The 20,629-nt window shown below is 28.4% G+C and overlaps 1 protein-coding gene across 1 annotated transcript in view; it reads right to left on the bottom strand.

The window, feature by feature from the left end:
• The window catches only part of Phum_PHUM433140 (uncharacterized protein), a gene marked incomplete at both ends in the record, with an annotated part of 13,098 nt that extends 3,140 nt beyond the window's left edge, over positions 1-9,958 (bottom strand). The window contains 4 exons of the mRNA XM_002429389.1: positions 1,235-1,413; positions 3,862-4,045; positions 6,859-7,011; positions 9,178-9,958. Of these exons, the coding sequence (XP_002429434.1) occupies positions 1,235-1,413; positions 3,862-4,045; positions 6,859-7,011; positions 9,178-9,958 (1,297 nt within the window). The remainder of the gene's footprint in view (positions 1-1,234; positions 1,414-3,861; positions 4,046-6,858; positions 7,012-9,177) is intronic.
• Positions 9,959-20,629: the final 10,671 nt, after the last annotated feature.

Here is a 20,629-nt window from a genome sequence, read left to right as displayed (position 1 = left end):
TTTCGTATCGGATGTATGGCTTTTTTTGTTTTTGTAAATTTATCCGCGCGTAATTATTAAAACTAATCGATTTGGGGGGAGGGAGGGATGAAAAAACGGTAAACAAAAAATTAATTTTAAAAAAAAAAAAATTTTCTTGTTTACACAAATTTTATTTTCCCTCTCTCTCTCTCTCTCTTATTTTTTCCTCTTCTCTCTCTTTTCTTTCTGTTATTCTGCATTCTTGTATTCTTTTTATCTTTCTCTCTCTCTCCATCTTTCATTATATTTATTTTCTCTTTCCATCTTCTTCTACCATTTTGTCATCATGTTGTTTTCTCCCTTCCTCTCTCTCTCTCTTTCCTCTTATTTTTCTCTTTCTCTCCCTCTTTGTGTTTTGCACTATCATTACTCTCCCTCTTTCTCCCATTTTTTTTTTTTTTTTAACTTTGGAACTTTCTCATCGTCATGTTTTTTCCTTTCTAGATGTTTCTCTCTTTTTCTCTTTTCTTCTCTCTCTCTCTCTTTCTCATTCTTTCTTCTCTAATCGTCGTCACTTTCTTCATTATTGTCACCATAAAGGTTTCAGCCTCTTCTCTATCTCTCTCTCTCTCTCTCTCATTATATTTATTTTCTCTTTCCTTCTTTTCCTTCCACTTTATCATCGCCATGTTTTTTCTCTCATTTTCTCTTGCTCTTTCTCCATATCTTTTTTATTATATTTATTTTCTCTTACTCTCTTTTTCCATTTTTTCATCGTCATGTATTCTCCCTTTCTCTCTCTCTCTCTCTCTCTTCTCTCTCTTTTCTATTTCATTATAAAATTTTGGGTTTGATATTAAAAGGTCGCGAGTTAATTGAAAGAAGAAATAATAAATTGAGCGTAATATTTATTTTTCCTTTTTCGCCTTTGATTAAATAAATAATATAATTTTTTTTTCTCATTCGTCTGCTAGAAAAACGAGATGAAAAAAAAAAGGAAAAAAAGGAAAAATAATTTTTTTTTTTTATTTCCTTTGAGAATTCGAACTTATTGAAAAAAAAAAAAAATTTTTTTTTAATTTTTGGTTTTTTTTTTCCTTTTTTTTCCTTTTTTTCCTTTTTTTCCTTTTCTCTCGTGAATAAAAAGTCAATAAGTTTTAAAAAAAAATAATAATAATAATTAATGAAAATATTCCTTTGAGATTTTCCTTTTTTTTAAAACGCGTTCTTGTTGTAAAATTGAATTTAAAAAAAAAAAACAGGATAAACTCACCTAATGACGCATCGTATGTGTTCATATACTCTGACGTCATAAATTGATTAACGAGAGCCGTTTTTCCAACCCCTGAATCACCTAAAAGCACGATTCTATATTCTGTGACGTCATCGTCGTCTGCTTCGCTTGTTGATATGTTATTGTAACTCGAACCGCAACATGAACCTTCGAAAGGACTCCTTTCACCCGCTGAATTCACTGCGGATCTAAAAGAAAAACAAAAATTTTATCATCATTATCATCATCATCATCATCATTATCATTTTATTAATTTTTCCTTTTTTTTCTTTCCATTTCCCTCCCTTAAAAGTTTCCCCGGTTTTTTATTGACCTTTTATAAATTCGGCTTGAATGCAAAAAATTAAAAAAATTTTCCCTCGATTTTCCGCCATCTTTTTTTTTTTTTAAATTCGCCGAAACGCGCATGCGTACACGCACGTACGCACGAAAACCTTTTTAATCCATCCTTCGAATTGAATCCTTTGAATTTAAATTAAATCTCAGAAAAAAAGAAGAAAAAAGAAAATTTTTTTTTTTCCCCCCAGGTTTCAATATTTAAAAATATTATAACGGTTTTTATGACGTCATTTTGTTATGATACAAAAATGGCGTCCCGTAAATTTTTTTTTTTTACCTTTTTATTACTCTTTCGTCGAATTTTCACTTTTTTTTTATTTACACGGGCATTAAAATAAATTTTCCGGAAATGGGAATAAAATTGAAATTTTTTTATTTTTCGTGGGGGGGAGGGGGAAATAGATTTTGGCGCGTAAATTTAAAAATCCGTTAAAGATTCTCTTTTTTCCGCCATTAAAAATTTTAATTTTTTTTATACACCCACAGGATGTTTTTTTTTTCTTTTTTACGAATAATATAACATTCGGGAATAAATATAATAATAATAATAATAATAATATTTTATATCGATCGTAAAAAAAAAAATCGATTCGTTCCGCCATTTTGTTTTTGTTTTTTTTTTTGTTTTCTTCTTACTCGTTTTTAGACGTCGAAAAAAATTTTTCTTCTGGTTTTTACGACGCGTAAAAAAAAAAAAATTAACTTTTAATTTTTATATTATTATTATTATTTATTTGAGTTTCCGGTCGATTTATATATATATATCGTTCGACCGGAAATAAACTGAAAAACTATTCTTTCTATTGAAAAATTCAGTTTCACACGTTGAAACTCAATAAAAAAAAAAAAAAAAAAAAAATTATCATTGATTTGACATTTAAAAAAAAATTACAAAGGTAATATTTCAAAGGAAATTTTATTTTAACCGGAAGCGTGGAATAAAGAAAGAAAGAGAGAGAAGAAAGAGGAAGAGGAAGAGAGAGAAGAATAAAATTTTTTTTCTTTTCGTTTTTTTTCTTTCTTTCTTTTTCTCTCGTCGTTTTACTTTTTTACGGTTTTTTTTCTTTTCTTTTTTTGTTACTTGCCATTAAAGGATTTGATTAAAATTTGTTTTGACTTCTGCCACGACAAAAAATTGAATTTTTCCTTTTCTTTTTTTTTTTATTTTTTCACTTAAAATTTATTTTTAAATTAAAAAAAAGAAAAAGAAAAGAAATTTTTTCTTTGTAGAATATAATTTCAAAAAAAAAATTACCGTTTGAATTTATCGTGGCATTAGACAAATTTATTTTTTTTTTATTAATAATCGAAGTAAAGTGGGAATCGGGAAAAGAACGAATTTTTCTTTTTTCCTTTTCTTTATAATTTTAGTTTTTTTTTTGAAATGGTGGGGGGTGGGATGGGGCGGGAGGCGGGAGGTAAGTGAAAAAACAACCAGACGATATCAAACAACAACAACAACCACAAACAATTTTTTTTTTTTTTTTTTGGTTTTTCCCATCATGTTTTTATTTGACAAGGGTTTTTAATTAAACGAACTTTTAAGAAAGAAAAAAGGAAAATTTTTTTTTTAATTTTAGTTTCAAAGGTTTCGAGATCGAAGTCGATTAAAACTCGATTATTTAAAAAACTTTTTCCACGGTAATATCGAAACGTTCGAATCGATATATCGAATATATAAATATATTTTTCTTTCTTATTTGTTTATTCAATTCAAAATTTTATTTATTTCATTTTATTTTTGCAAAAAAAAAAAAAAATTGAAAGTAAAAAATAATAATTTTTATAAAAAAAAGAAAAAGGAAAAACCTTTTAGCAGAAGATAAAAATAAAATTAAGAGGGAGAGGGAAAAAGAGAGGGAGAAGAAAGAGAGAGGAATAAAAAAAAAAAAACAAAAAGAGTGAAATTGGAAAAGTTTTTCTTTTTTTTTTCTTCTTCTTTTACTTTCTCAAAGAAATTTAAAAATTTAAATCACGAATAAAGAGAGAGAGAGAGATAGATTGAAAATGAGTGAGTGAGAGTGAGAGAGAAATCATTACGTGGAATTAGATAAAAATAAAAAAAAATCAGGTGGTTTGAATAAAAAAGAAAAAAAAAGTCTTAACACGGTTTTGTTTTTTTCGTGATCGTATTTTATAAAAAAATCGGAAAATTTTTTTGTCGTGTTTTTAAAAACGTGGAAGTAGAAATAAAAAATTGAATTATGACATCGGTAAAAAAAAAAAGAAAAAAGAAAAATGGCGGATTATAAAAAAATTTTTTTTACCTTGTACCGGCGGAATTGACGCTCGTATTACTTCTCGATCTTCTATTTATTATCGAATCCCCACAATTGATGACGTTTCCTTTTGTTATACTGAATGTCCTTAAACGATATAATTCGTTTCCGGCACGTGGATTATATGGTTTTTCCGGAAGTGAACAAACTCTCGGCCGGAAATGATCCGGTACTGAAAATTATAAAAAAAAAAAAAAATTCATCGTTTATTTCTTACCATTACGGGTCGAAATGAAAATAAAAAAAATTTTATTATTATTATTATCATCTTTTTTCGTGACGTAAACGAATTTTGGCGGGAATTTTAAAAAAAAAAAAAAAAAGATTTAAAACTGGAAAAATTGAAATGACGTGGTTGCAGAATTTTTTTTTTTTTTTTTTACTTTCAAAAAAAACTTTTATTCAATTAAAAATTTTTTTTAAAAAAAATGACATTTTAATTTTCCAGAGAAAGAGAGAGAGAGAGAGAGAAAGAAATTTTCAATAATAATAATAATGATAATGATAATAATGATTGAGATAATGATGATGATGATAAAGACGACGGTGACGGTGATGAGGAGAAAAATGAAGGGTTTAAATTATTATTTAAAAAAAAAAAAAAAATTTCCATCGCGATAATAATGATAATGATAATGATAATAATCGTTTCGGGCTGGAGCTGGAGCTGGAAAAAAAAACTTTTCCAGAAACTTAAGTCGGCCATTTTTTTTTTTTTTTTATTAATAAAATAAAAGTTTTTAAACGTTTTTATTTCATTTTTTTCCTTTTTTTAAAAATAAAAATTCCTGGAGAATTTCTGGAGAATTGCCCCCTTCATTCGTCGTGAAAAAAAAAAAAAACAAAAAACATTATTATTATTATTATTATTATTATTTATATTTTTTTAAGGTTTCCGAACTGTTTTGAAAAAAACAAAAAAAACATCTGGAGAATTTATTTAAAAAAAATCCATAAAAATCTCCAGGATTAACGTTTGATTTCTTTCTTTTTTTTATCTCTCTCTCTCTCTCTTTCTATCGATCTATCTATCTCTTTCTCTCTTCCTTTTACTTTTATTCTAACAGATGATGATGATGATGATGATGACGGTAATAAATATTCCAGGAAAAATTTCGTGGAAAAAAGGAAGGAACAAAAAAAGAAAAGAAAAATTTTCATTTATCTTTTCCAGTTCATCATCATCATCTCTTTCTCTCACACTCTCTCTCTCTTACTCTCTTTCTCTCTTTCCCTTTCTCTCTTTCTCCATTACCCATCACATCTTCATCAGATTTTCAGAATTTTTCTTTTTTTTTTTTTTTTTTTTTTTCAAAAGGTTGTTTTTCCTAAAATATTTTTTATTCAAAGGAACTACGCTAATTAATTATTCACGTGATCTTTAAGCAGACGACAAATAAATAAATAATCTTTCTCTCTCTCTCATTTTAATAATTTATATGGATGATATAAATAAAATTTTACGGGAATAAAAAAAAAAAAACTGGAAAAAAAAAAAAAATTTTCCAAATTCCACAACCTCCTCTCTTTTTTTTTTCTCCATAATTAAAAAAAATCTAATAACGGGATAATAATAATAATAATAATAATAACGGTCAACTTAATGAAAATTGATAAATTTGTGTCCGGTGTCGTGTATTTAGAAAAAGGTCTGGAAAAAGGGAAATTTTTTCCAGTTAAACGTGAAATGCAAATAATCGTTACTGGAACAATTTTAAAATTTTTTGTAAATGACGTCACACACACACACGATCGCTCCCTCGCTCCCTTTAATTTTATTTAATTTTAATCCGTGACGTCATAACCAACCTAAATTACCCTAAAAAAAAAATATTTTTAACCGGAAACGTGTCACGTGCCAATTATTATTATTATTATTAAATATGGGTTTTGTTTTTCAAAAGCAAAAATTTTCCAGAAATATTTTAAAAACTTTTAACGATGATAATAATAATAATAATAAATGGTTTATTATTCGCGTACGAAAAACAAACAAACAAACAAACGAATAAATAATAAATGAGACGAGAGAATAGAAATTCATTTCCGGTTTGTTTAAAAAAAAAAAAAAAAAATTTAAATAAAAAAAAAAAATTGCGTCGTGGTGTTGGTGCGTTATTATTATTATTATTAACGGTTAATTAAATTTAAACATGTCGACCAACTTTTAAAAAAAAAAAAGGAAAATGATGATGATGATAAGGAAAGGGTTGAATTTTTTTTTCTTTTTTTTTTGGATCCATTAAATATTTAAACTTCCGTTAAGGCGTTAATAATTATTTTACACTTTGTGGTGGATCGTCGTCGTTGTCGCCGCCGCCGACGCCGCCGCGCCCCCCGCGGCCGCCCCGCCAAAAGTAATAAAAGCTTTTACGTCTATTAAAAGTTTTTATAAAGAATCGCCGCCGCCGCCGCCCCCCCCCCCTTGGTGGATTTACTGGAAAATTATTTTTCCAAAGGGAGAAACCAAAGCCCGTAGGTTAAAAATTTCCAAAGAAAAAAAAAAAATTTCATTTTTCAAAATAATAATAATAATAATAATAATTTTATTAATAAATTAAAAAAATACGATGATGATGATGATGATAATAAATTATTAATCATGTTTTGATTGACTGATTGATTGAATGATTGATCGATTACGTAAATTTTTCAATCGTTAATAATTTGATTATAAAAAAATTTTTTTTTTACTTCATCCTTCGATCGTTTTCGATTAGAACTCACCGTTTCCGGTTTTTCGATTATCGTTTCCGGTATTTCGATTTCGTTTCCGGTTTTACGATTTTCTTTTCCACGTTTATCATCAATTAACGTTTGACATATAAATTTTCTCGTACCGCGTTTCGAAAAAAGAAATTTTAGTAAAGAAAATTTTTCATTTTTAATTTTCCTGATCTATTCCCACGATCATCATCATCATTATTATTATTTATTATTATCCCGTTTTTCAGAGGAATAATTTTTTTTTTTTTTGAATATTACCTGGCAATTCGAGAAAATTAGATGTTCTCCTTTGTCTTCCACGTGTCGTGCCATTAAAATTTAACGGTCCTATATCTTCGTTTGAAATTTGTGACGTTGCTGACACGACGGATTCTCTTGATCCTCTTCTCGATGCCAAAAAAGCCAATCCGACTATAAACGAGAGAGAAAGAGAGCATTAAAAAAAAAAATTTACATCAAAAACATTTTACATAAACGGAAATGCACACCCACGCACACGCACACGCACACGCACACACACACGTCACACACGTTCCACGTTTTCAAAGGAAAATTATTTTAATCATTCCATTTTTTTTTTTAAAACGCGATTCGAATTGAAAAAAAAAAAAAAAATGGAAACGCACGCGACGCACGCGAATAACATTTTACTCATTATTATTATTATTATTATTAATTTTTTTTACGGCAAAAAAACGAACGATGAACGATTATTATTATTATTATTATTATTAGTATTATCATCGTCGACCTTATCATTATCGGTGATAAAAATCATTCGACCGTAAATACAAGAAAAAAAATTATACCATCAAATTAAAGTGAAAAGTTTTTTTTTTTTTTTTTTAAATTAATTTTTCCTTTGAGTGAATTTTTTTTTTTTCGTAATAATAATAATAATAATGAGTATTTTACGGTCAAAGGAAAAAAAAAATGTGGGTTTGAGAGGTGGTGGATGGAGGGAAGGGGAAGTGGGAGGAGAAGAGAGAAAAGAGGAAAGGGAGGGTGAACAGGGTTAAAAATCGAAAACCGATTAATTACAAAAAAAAAATTAATTAATTTCACCGGGGAAATTAGTGATGATAATAATAATAATAATTTTTAAAAGAAAAATGGCGGATTTTAACGTATCGAATACCGGAAATATGATTTATAATCGTTTCCTTTCGAACGATACGAAAAACGAAGAATGTTATAAATATATCAAAATAAAATGAATTTTTTTTTCTTTTACATCGTCCGCCATTTTTCTTTTTTCTAGAAAAAAAAAGAAGAAGAGAGGGAAAATAATAATAATATTTTAAAATACGTTATTAATAATTTAAAAAATTTTTTAAAATGGCCGCCGTCGTGTAATATTTAATGAAATACACGTTTCGGATAAAAATTTTCAAAAAAAAATATTATCATCATCATCATCATCATCATCATCATCATCATCATTATTATTATTATTATTATTAATTTCATTTAAAAAAAAAAAAAAATCGCATTTCTTCTCAAGCAGAAAAAAAATCTTACGACGAACGTGGAAACAGACAAAAAAAAAAATCGTATTTCTTCTCCAGCTTAAAAAAAAATCATATAACGGGGAAACAGACAAGAACAAAAATCGTATTTCTTCTCCAGCTTAAAAAAAAATCATATAACGGGGAAACAGACAAGAACAAAAATCGCATTTCTTCTCCAGCTTAAAAAAAAATCATATAACAAACGTGGAAGTAGACAAAAAAAAAAAAAAATTTTACTGATAGGAGGATAAAAGGAGTAAACGAAACGAAAAAGATTCGTTACAGGTTCGCCATTTATTCGACAACAGGCGATGAATCATTTTCCTAATAATAATAATGATAATAATGATGATAATAATAATGATGATAATAATAATAATAATGATAATAATAATAATAATGGAAAACGACTCCGTATAAAAAAAAAGAAAAAAAAATTATTATTATTTCGCAATCTCATCGACGACGCCATTTTTCTTTTTGTATTATTGTATATATAATAATAATAATAATTTATTGAAGAAATATTGATTCCATAAAAAAAAAAAAAATTTATTGACACTCCATAAAAATAATGATGACGACGATGATGATGATAATAATAATAATACTATTACGCACGATATGAAAAAGTGTAAGGATCGAGGTGAGTGAGTGAGTGAGAGAGAAGATAAAATTATTTATTGAAGAGTTCGTTATAAATTTAAAGAAACTGGAGAAGAAGAAGAAGAAGGGGAAGAAGGGGGAGAAAACGATGACGTTTCACTGACGTTTATTTTATTTTTCCAAAAAAGGTGATATAAGAAAAAAAAATCGACTAGAGAAATTATTACTGGAGAAAATTTTTTCTTTTACTCTTTTCCAGAAAAAAAAACAAACCGGAAATAATTTAATTACAAGAAAGAGAGAGAGAGAGATGGAGACGGAAAAGAACGTTAATAATTAATTTTTTTAAACATAATTTAATTAATAGAAAGAAAAAGAGAAAAAGAGTGTCTAATTCCACGAACGTTAAAACATTATTAAATTAATTACGAAGTATATTATTAAAATTTTTCTCCCAAACCTTTTATACTTCCGGTTTTACCACGTGGTGATGACGGTCTCGATAAACTTATACTTTCCGTAAGACATTCTTCTTCCGTTAAATCCGTTAAATCGCTTGTTGATTTTCTACAACGTGACACGGACGATGAAGAATTTGTCGTAGTAGTCGTGTCAATAGACGAAGATTCTGTAACGGATGAAATTTCGGATTTTGCTATGGACGTAGTCGATGATAAACTTCCTCTCGGACCCGATGAATTACAACTACTTTGCCTCGTGGACGTTTTTGATTTTCTCGATGGTGACGTAGGTACGTAATTAACATTTGTCGGTGATACAGGTTGATGATAACAGGTATAATTTTCATATACGGCATATTCGTCGATCTTATCAGTTATTTTTTTAGGATTTGGAAATTTAAAATAATTTGAACATTTTGGACTTTTTGGACTTTTCCTTGGTGACGATGACGTCTGTGGTTGTTGTGGTTGTGGTTGCTGTTGTTGACACGATGGATTCGAACGTATCGATAATATTGGTGAATATTTTTTTTTCTTATCATCGTTATCATTATCATCGGAAGATGGGGATTCTAGTAAATTCGATGAATTTAATGATAAGAAATTATAATGTTTTTCTTTTGGTGAAAAATCCGTTGGAGTTTTTATTATTATCGGTGCGGAATTTCTACGATTTCCACCGGCATTGTTCGATGAACAAAATGCAAATTGTACGGTAGGAAGTGGATTAACAACAACCTGTTTGTTGTTGTTATCACCGTTTACGTTTGTCGTCGTCATTTTATCGTTTAAACGTCATCAAACAAAAAAAAATTTCAATTTAATAATAATAATAAAGGCACTGGAATTTAATTTTTTAAAGAAAATTTTATCGAATCATCCTCTTCCCCTTCTTCCTCCTCCTCTTCTTCCCGATTTTTCTTGTCGGTTGTGTCTGGAACAAAATAAAAAAAAATTTCACGTCATTTTACAACGATAATAATAATAATAATAATAATAATAATACGATTAAATTTTAATTCGACGTTTAAATGGGGAAAAAATTTTTTTTTTTTCTTCAGATTTTTTTTTATTCAACTCGTTATTTTCTTAATTCGCTCCTGTTTTCAAAATGGTGGAAACTCGTAATGTATATATATATATATATATATATATATATATATATATATATATTATTTCACGGTGAGAAATTTAATTTTTTTTATTTTAAAAAAAAGAAAAATTGCTTTTTCATGCAAAAATAAAAAAAAAGGGGGGAGGGATTATGTCGAATGTAAGTAGGAAAAAAAACGTACAAGAATCCGCGGAAAAAGGGGAGGGGGATGGAAAAAGGGAGGGAGGGGAGGGGGGGTGGAATAAGAAATTTAACACATCGAACATGTACTTGTCGTTGTTAAAATAAATTTTATAAAAAGAGAGAGAATAAAATTTTAAAAGATTCATCTCGAGATGAATTTACAAAAAATAAAAAAAATCAACCAAATCGTTTTATCATCATTATTATTTTATTATACTTAAGGAGAAAGGAACAATATCCCGAATTAATTAATTAATTAATTTTTCTCCAGGATCCTTATAATAAAAAAATTATCATTATTATTATTAATATTATCCAGTTTTTTTTTTTTTTTTGATTTAAAATTTAAAAAAAAAAAAAAATTTATTCAAATGTTTTTCAATTATTTCTTTTTTTTAACCTTTTTTTTTTATTCTCCAGGTAACTTTTTTATTCCTTTTCCAGGATATCCAAAAAAAAAAGAGAAAAAAGGAAAAATTACGAATTTTCTGGAACGACACACAAACGCACACACGAAATTTTATTTTAAAAACTCTAAGGAAAAAAATTTTTATTTCTTTCACGTCATATTTAAATATTTATATTATTATTATTATTATCATCATCGTCATCGTCATCACAACAATCATCATCATCATCATCATCATCATCATTATTATTATTATTGAAAATTTGAAAAGGAAAAAAAAAATATTTTCAAAAGGGAAAATTTAAAAAAAAAAATTTCATTTCTCATTTGCAAATAAATATATAAAAATTAAATTTTTATTCTTATCAGTCATTTGTCAGTCAGTCAGTCAATCAATCAATCATTCTTTAAAAAAAAAAAATTTTTTTTTTACCTTTTCATTTTCCAATATGGCGCGTGATTTTGGAAAAATGTGACGTTTTGAAAAATAATGTGAGAATAAAATTAAAATTTATTTTTTTAATACTTTAAATGATATATATATTGTTGTCCTCGTCATTATTATTATTATTATTATCATTATTATTATCATCATTACGGGGGAATGGAATTAAGGATATAAAAAAAAAAAAAAAAAAAATGGAGAATTTTACGTAGGAAAAAAAAGACAGATGCACATGACGACGACGACGACGGCAATAAAATTTTTTTTTTATTTTATTTATTTTCCAGGAATAAGGAGAGAATTTTCTGGAAAGAATATTCGAAACACCACAACGTTATCAATAACCGGAAACGAATGATTAATTACACTAATTAAAAAATATAACGCGATTCCAGAGGGATCGTTAAATTGATTCAAGGATAAAAAACAATTCCAGAAATCAACGAAAAAAAAATTCCAGTTTTATGTGATGAATAAATAAATACGAAACAATTCGAAAAAAATAATTTTGGCGCGCGATTTAAAAATAAATAAATTTCCTCGATTCTCATTGGTCGATTCGTTCGATCCCTCAACCAATCAAAAAAAATATCCGGTTTGACGTAATGAAAAAAATAAATAAATAAATAAATGAGAAACGGTTCGAACACGAAAGTAATTTTGGCGCGCGATTTAAAAATAAATAAATTTCCTCGATTCTCATTGGTCGATACGTTCGATCGTTCAACCAATCAAAAAAAAAAAAAAAGAAAATAATAAAAGAAAAGAAGAAAAATTTATTTTCATTGTCTTAAATGAAAATCTTTTCTGTTTTTTTAATTTTAATTTTAATTTGAATTTAATTGAAATTTAATTAACTGATTAATAATAATAATAATAATAATAATAATGAAATAAATTTTTCTTCTTTTCTTTTCTGTTGCTGTCGTTTTTTTTTTTTTTTTACTGTCGGTTTTTTTTGTGTTTTAGGGAAAGAGAGATGGTAAATTGAAGAGATCACGTTACGAAATTTTCTTTTTTCCTTTTTTTTTGAATAAATTTTTTTGTAGGTGAAAATCCAAAATGAAAATGCTGACAACAGGAATCGGATAAGAAATAATCAATTCATCAATTTTTTTTTTCTTCTGCTACTGTCATGGCGAGCAGAAGAAATTTTTTTTTTTTTAGTTTAAATTGAATAATAAAATTATTTCGACTGGAAAATCATTCGAGGTTATTCTTTTATTATTATTATTATTATTATTATTATTATTATTATTATTTCTTGGTGTAATTTCTGGTTAATTTTTTTTCTTTCTTTTTTTTCTAGAACATTCTTCGTGACCGGAACAAAAAAAAGGAAAAAAAAGTTCAAGGGCTTAAAATTTAAGTAATTAAGGATAACGTGCAGCAGCTCGATCGGTCTCGTACAATTTTTTTTATTAGTTCTCCAGGAGTTTTTTTTCCAGAAGTTTTTTTTTGTTTTCCAGCATCGTCCTTCTTACTCGAAAATCGGGGAGAGGGGTGGGAAAAAAAAAAATTTTTCTTTACTTGAAACGTTCGTTCTTTGAATAGGAAACCTAATCGAAAATCTCATTCGTTCGTTAAATTTTTTTTCCTTTTTTTTCCCCCTTCGGGGAGGTTATGTGGTGGGGGTGTACGGCGGGTGTAAGGGGGAGCGTGACAGTATTTCAAGGGATGAAAAAAAAATCCGCTCTAATTAAAAAACGAATAAAAAGCAAATCACTCTTATTCAAATCCTGTTGTTAATTTAAAAAAAAAAAAAAAATGTTGAAATCCGCAAGTTTTCCACTTCCCCTTGTCATCCCCACTTTCCTCCCCCCCGCACAAGTTCGCCCCCGTTTTTATTGCTGTCGTATGAAAAAATTTATTTACGTTTTTTTCTTTTTTTTCATTTTTTAAACTTTTTTTCACGCGTTTAAGACATTCGCGATTTAAAAAAAAAACAATAAGAAAAATTGTTGAAAAGAGGGAAAATCTTTCCTGGAATATAAGAGAGAGAGAGAGAGAGAGAGAGAGAGAGAAAACACTTTCGAAAATGATGATTAAACTTTGAATGATGATGATGATGATGATGAGGCAAAAAAAGAAAACTTCAAGAGTTAATGATGTGAAAAAAAAAAAAAGTAAAAACAAAAAAATGTCACATCGTAGTTTAAAAAAAAAAAAAGAAATCTTAAAACGAAATTGTTTGTTTGTTTGTTTGTATAAAAAAAAAGACAAAAACAAACGAGAAAAATAAATAAAAATGTTGACAATGGAATTTTCTCCAGATTTTCAATTTTTTTTTGTTATTCCAACTCCTTCATTTACGTTTATTGGTATAAAAAAAAAATGGCGGACGATTTTCGCATATTTTACGATAGAGTGCGCAGTTGTGCAACGGTTAAAATCGCGTTTATATCTGTAAACTTATTTAAATTAATTTTAATAGTTTTTTTTAACAGTTTAGTCATAAATTATATATCAAAAGTTTTGTTATTGTGTGTAGTTTATTGTTATATAATTAGTTTTTTATATTAATTAGTAATAATTATATTATTTTAAGTTTAAATAGTCAACCATTTCATGTGACAAATGGAAGCGTTGGTAATAAAAAATCTTAGAAGATGCCTTACTTCATTTGATTATAACTGGTAAGTCTCTCATTTTAAAACTTAAAATTTTCTTTTGCAAAAATGGAGAACAAATGCAGAAAAAAAATTTCCCACATTTATCAATGTATTATTTGTAATGATTATAATTTGGTTAATTGTAAGGAGTTTAACTAAATATCTTATTCATCTCATCATAAACAAACAAGAGTTTGAGTAATTTAATTAAAATATTTATTAATAATGATTGATTTGATATGTATTAACACATTGTACAAATTTCTATACTTTCTAATCTTTAAAGGTTAATTTGCTGATTATTGGTTGTTTTAAGGCTTTTACTTGATTTAGTTTGTCTCATTGCAACATTGTATATCATAAAGATAGTGTAAAACCCCCCCCCCACCTTTAAATCTGTATCATAGTCAGGTGGAATTGGGTGGCCTTTATGTTAGTTGATTTCAATGTAAGGAATTATGAAAAGACACATGAACAGACTCCATTTAGTAATTTTACATTTCTTAAGCTGATTATAAGTAGTTGAGGTAAATACCTTACTGTCACACTAAGTAAAAATGGAGGTGGTTTAATAAAAATCTTGTAATTAATTCATTTATTGCATGAGGTGGATGATGTAAAATCTTTGTAATCCTGCTTTAAGTGTGAATCTATTGATTGTACATCATTTTAACCCTTTTCTTAAGTTAGTTTGTTTCATTACAACATATTATACCATGTGCTTAGTGTAAAATTCTCTTTTGATGTCATTTAAGGTTAGAAAAACTCAACTGCCTTCAGATTACTTATGGTTTAAGGTACAAAATTGTAATTTGTATGTTGTGTGCATACATTAAGGTTGTAATACATGAGGGAAATCTATGTGGGAAGGGAAATGGTAGGAAAATTAAGTATTGAAGTAGTTCTTTGAAGTAAGTTATATGATAACTGATTCATAATTGTAATAGAGCAAAATGAGAGAAAGATAAAAACAGGATCAAAACAAATCTTGTTGTATTGTTGACCTTAGACAGCTCTATAAGGTTGTAAATCTCACTTCTCCTGTTCCTGGCTCTTCCTCACAGATGTCAGTCATTGTCTGGAGCCCAGGAATACAGGAGATAACTTGTTTCCATCGAATAAGATGGTTTAAGTGAGACTTACAAGAATTGTTGTGACGTCATAGTTTATAAAAAAACAAAATCTATCCATGGGGCATGCAGCATCATTCAGGTTGATATTCCTTAGGGATCGCCGGGTTAAAATCTGGAATAAATGTTTTGAAAAAGTTCCTCCGACGCAAACATTAAGACAAGTTGTCGTTATTAAAAATAATATTTTTTCTTAAGAGAGAGAGAGAGAGAGAGAGAGAGAGAGAGGGGAGGGGTAAGGGAGAGAGAGAGAGGGAGGGTGGAATAAGGAAGCAAACGGAAATGATTAGAAAATTTTAATTTTATCACTTCCTCCTTTTACCGCGGAGGAAAATTTTAAATTTTCTTACCTTACCTAAAAAAACATTTCAAACCTCAAAAAAAAAAAAAAAATTATTCTCATCGCGTCGAAAATTTTCCAACTGGAGAATAAAATTTTATTAATTTTTTTTTTCCACTCTCCAGAATATTCCATCGAACCCGGTTTTGAGTCATTTAAAATTTCATTGTTTGTTTTTATTACGATCGTAAAAAAAAAAAAAAAAAAAAAAATTTCCTGCGCACTGATTTTTTATATATATATATATATATATATATATATATATAATTAAATATTTATCCAGGCGGGTTTTTTTTTTCACTTTTTCTCCAGAATGATTATAATAATAATAATAATAATAAATAAAAAATCGAAAGGGAGAGAGGGGGAAGGGAGAGGAAAGAAGAAAAAAAGGGAAAAAAAATTTTTTTCAACAAGGGACTCGTTAGTTTTAATTTTTTTATACAAAACTGGAGAAAAAAAAAGGGGGGAAAAAAAAATTTGACATGTTTGGAAAAGAAAACAAAATGAAGTAAAAGGAAAATTTTCCTTTTTTTTTTTTTTCCTTTTTCACTGTAAAGAATTTTTAACCGCAAGTAAAACTTTTAAAATTTTAAGATTTCAACTGGAATAACAAAAAACTCTTTTTCGGTTTTTGTTCCACGTCATGGAGAAAACGGACATTTTTTTTTTTTTTTTTTTTGGAAAAACCGATCTTGAGGGAAAGAGAGAGAGAGAAGGGGGAAGAGGGAAGGGGGAGGGTACGGAAAAAAACGAAAGTTTTAAATATCGCAATAATAAAGTATTTTTATTTAAAAAAAAAAAAAAAAGGAATTTTCTTTTCCAGAAATCGGGGAAACGAAGCGACTGGAGAAAAGATTTTAAAAAAAAAAAAAATTTCCCTCGTCGTTATTTTTCCCTTTTTCAAAAAAAATTCGTTTCGTTTTAAATATAAAAGTAAAAAAAAAAAAAAAAACTTTTTGCTGGAAAAACTGGATTACGATAAGATAAAAATCTTTTTCATTAAATAAATTTATTAATTTATTATTATTATTATTAAAGAACAATATTTTCTCTCTTTCAAAATCTTATATAAAAATCTATAAAAAAAAAAAAAACTCGAAAGAAAAAACGTGGCTGGAAATAAATAAATAAATAATAATAATAATAATTTATATAAATTTCATTTTCGTTTTCATTTTCAAATTTTATTTTTCTTTCTATCTTTTTTCGTAAACGTAAACTTTTAACCTTATTATTATTATTATTATTATTATTATGGTTTCAGTGACGTATTAAGAAATTTATTAATAATAATAATAATGATGATGATGATGATGATGATGATGATGATTTATGTTAAGTAAAATTAACAACAGCAAAAAAAATTATAAAAAATTTTTTCCCTACCTATTAACGTAAGTCGAAAACTCCGGAAAATTTTTTATTAAAAAAGAAAATACTAATAATAATAATAATGGTAATGATAGTAATAATAATAATTTTTATTCGGTTCGAAATAATTAAATAAAAGAAAACGTCGTAGCGCGAACGCCGTCGACCGTTCAGAACTAACTGAAGCCGTTCGTCGTACGGCGATAGCGGCGGTAGCAGGAGCACCGACGGCAGCACCGGCAGCAGAGGTGGCGGTAACGACGGCGGAAATATCGAAAATGATTTCAGCTCGAAAACGTGGGATGAATACGCAGAAGTAGAGAGGGAGGGAGGGAGTGAGCGAGCGAGCGAGCGGGGGAGGAAAAGGGTGAATGGGGAGGGAAGGGGAGGAGGAGGAGGAGCGTGCGTAACGTAACAGAAAGGGAGCGGAGAGGGGAGAGTTCCGGAGCTCGGGTTACTGACTACGTCGATCGGAATAAATCTTTTACCCAAGTTAAAACCCGATCGGACCTTGACTATTTTCTTACCCCCCCCCTCATTCCCGACCCCCCCCCAAAAACCTTCCTTTCGATTTTTCTTATCCCCCCTCACCACCAAAGCTCCTCATTCGAATCGAAATTCAACAAGTTGTTACTTTTTCCGACGGGAGAAAGTAAAAAAAAATTTTTTCTATTTTTAATTTTTCCCCCGCGTAACGCGCACGCGCACGCACCCACACGGAAACGTGCCACTAGAACGGGAGATCGTCTAACTAAAACCACGATTTGTTTTTTTTTTTTCTTTACAAAAAATAAAATAATTATCTCATCTATCTCGCGTAATCGGAGTATGGGAGGGGGGGAGAGGGATAACTCTTGTTATGTGACTGCGAGTGATTTAAACAATCATTTCCGGTTTTTCATCAATTCGTTTCCGGTTTACCTCCCTTTCCATTTTTTTTTTAACGAAAACCTTTTCGATCGGATAAACAAACAATCATTATAAACATTTACGGGCTCGCGCCCCCCTCTCGCGGGCGGGGTATGAGGGGGAGGTGCGGGTGTTTGTGGCGGAAGGAGCGGAAACTGTGGTTCGAATTATTTTTAATTAAATCCGCCATTTTTATTTAAATGAAAACAAGTCATTTTTAATTATCACGTAGTCGTGATAATAATAATATTTTTTCGATTATGCGGAAGCAGAAAAAAAGAAAAGGCGCGTAAATAAATTTAATTTATTTAAATAATAATAATAATAATAATAATAATAATAATACAATTTGCTTTTTTTTTATTATAAATACATTCGGTAACTTTACATGATTGAAATTTTTATATATATATTTATATATAACCGGATATGGGGAGGGGAAATGAAGGGGGAGGAGGAGAAGAAGGGAGGGGAGAAGGGGAAATGGAGATCGTAATTTAAAAATTTTTACCTGTTGTTTCGTTGTCTCCAAGTAATTTTTAGTTTTGTTTTTTTTTTCGTACCTTCCGGTAGATGATGACGATGATGACGTCACACGTTGATCGCTTCTCGCCATTTTTTTTTTTTTTTCGATGATGATGATGATTATATATATATATATATATATATATTTGAGTTTATGAATTTGGATATGTTAAACACCACTGAAAAAATTTAATGAATGAATGAATGAATTTTTCTTTTATCCAGTAATTCTGGAGAAAATGAAGGAGGGGGGAGGGAGGCAAAAAAAAATTTAGTTACCTTTGGAGAATTAATGGCCGCTATCGGTGGTGAAACCGGATAATAATTATTATTATCAAAAATCGGTGGAGGTTGCGTCGGATAATATAACGTGTATATTGGAAAAGGACAACCAAAATACGGTCCGGAACCTTAAAAAAAAAAAAAATGATAATGATGATAATAATAATGATAACAATGATAATAACAAAAAAATTTTTTTTAAAAATAAACTCACCGGATTATTATAACAAAAAAAAGAAAAAACAAGAAAGAAAATTTTATTTTCCCGTTTTCCCGCTCCTTTTACCCGATCTTACCTCCCTTCCCTCCCCGCCCCCCGCCTTCCCCCGACAAAAAAAATAAGAAAACAGCATCGCAAATATTGCAAGTGTACGTAATGGCGAAGAATTTTTTTTTTTCGGAATTTTTTATCCAGTCCCCAAAAAGCAAAAAAAAAAAAAAAAAAACCATTTTCCGACATGAAAAACCATGCCTCCTACCTCCTCCTCCCCCCTCTCTTCCATCTTACATACACTTTACCCCTAGAAATTTATAATAATAATAATAATAATAATAAAGTAAAAAAAATATATTTTCTTCAAACACCTGGGGCGTTAATAAATAAACGTTCGTAGGAGCTTTAAGTAAAAAAATTTTTTTTTTTTCGTGGGGGGCGGGAGAAGGGAGGCGTTCGCGTTAAGATTTTTTTCTTTTTTTAAAGGGAGTGAGGGGGAGGAGTAAAGGGAAGACGTGAAAATATTCGGGGAATCGAATCTACGGGCATAAAGCAAATGCACGATGATGACGACATCGATATTTTTTTTTTTTTTTCCCAGTTTATAAACATTTAACCGGATAAGGTTTCTCGGGTTTACTCTTCATTCCTCCCCTTCACCACCCCACACAATTTTATTCATGACGTAATCATTTAACACATTCGGTTGGATTAAATGATGACGACACCATCATCATCATCATCATCACATTTGTTTATGTATCGTGTCATGGAAGTTTTTTTTTTCTTTTTATTTGTAATTACGTACAAGTGATAACGCACGCACACGCACACTCACACGTAACACACGCAAACAAAAAAACAGTGATACTAGTATTATATTTTAATAATAAAAATAATTTTATTTTAAATATCCGTTCTGTTTTCATTTTTAAAAAAAAAAAAACGTTTTTAAACAGAAAATGGAGGGAAGGAAAGAAAAAAACGACATCTAAACGTCTCGTTTAACAACTAAAATCACTTATTTACATATAATTTATTAATTTCATCGACAGATGTCAGCAAAATCGTTTTTTCCTTTTCCCCTCGATTCCGTTATTATTGTTATTAAGTATATATATATATATTTATGTAAACAATTATTTTTGCCGTTGTTGTTGTTGTTGTTGTCGTTATCAAAATATTGATTATTATCCCATGTTAATTATTATTATTATCGTCATCATTATCACTATCGTTATTATTATTATTATTATTATTATTATTATTATTATTATTATTATTATTATTATTATTATTATTTATAAAAACGATTATAAATATTTTGCATTGATGATAAAACGTGGCATTTAATCAAAATGATTGATTTTTTTCTCGAACGGGTTTAACCTTTTATATTACTTCCGGTTTTAACGATTTCCGCCAAAAAAAAAATAAATAATTTTTTAAAAATATCATTATCATTATTTGAAAAGTTCGATTACGTGTTTACAATGTTGATAAAAAAAAAAAAAAAAAAAAAAAAAAAAAAACTTATCACCGATAAATTACGAATTCCATTCGATTTTTTAAAAATTCAATAATAATAATAATAATAATAATAATAATAATGAATTTGCTACTTGATAATGATGATAATGATAACGTATAAATCACAGCATGTTTTTTATTAATTAATTAATTAATTTTAAAAAAAATAACTTATTACTATTATTATTATTATAACTATTATTACTATTATCATCGTAAACATGTACATGTACGTGATACACGCGCACATAAATACACACACAAAACGGGCATGCATATCGAACGCGAGCACGCGCGCACACGTGCACACGTGTACCCAATTCATATTTTATTTCTTATCGATAACATAATTAATAAAATAATCGCGATCGTAACGATTTTTTT

The sequence above is a fragment of the Pediculus humanus genome, genomic scaffold, assembly GCF_000006295.1.
Source record: "Pediculus humanus corporis 1103172108202 genomic scaffold, whole genome shotgun sequence".
NCBI lineage: Eukaryota > Metazoa > Arthropoda > Insecta > Psocodea > Pediculidae > Pediculus > Pediculus humanus.
The sequence above is the reverse complement of the archived record's forward strand: the minus strand, read 5'-3'. Positions and strand labels throughout refer to the sequence as shown.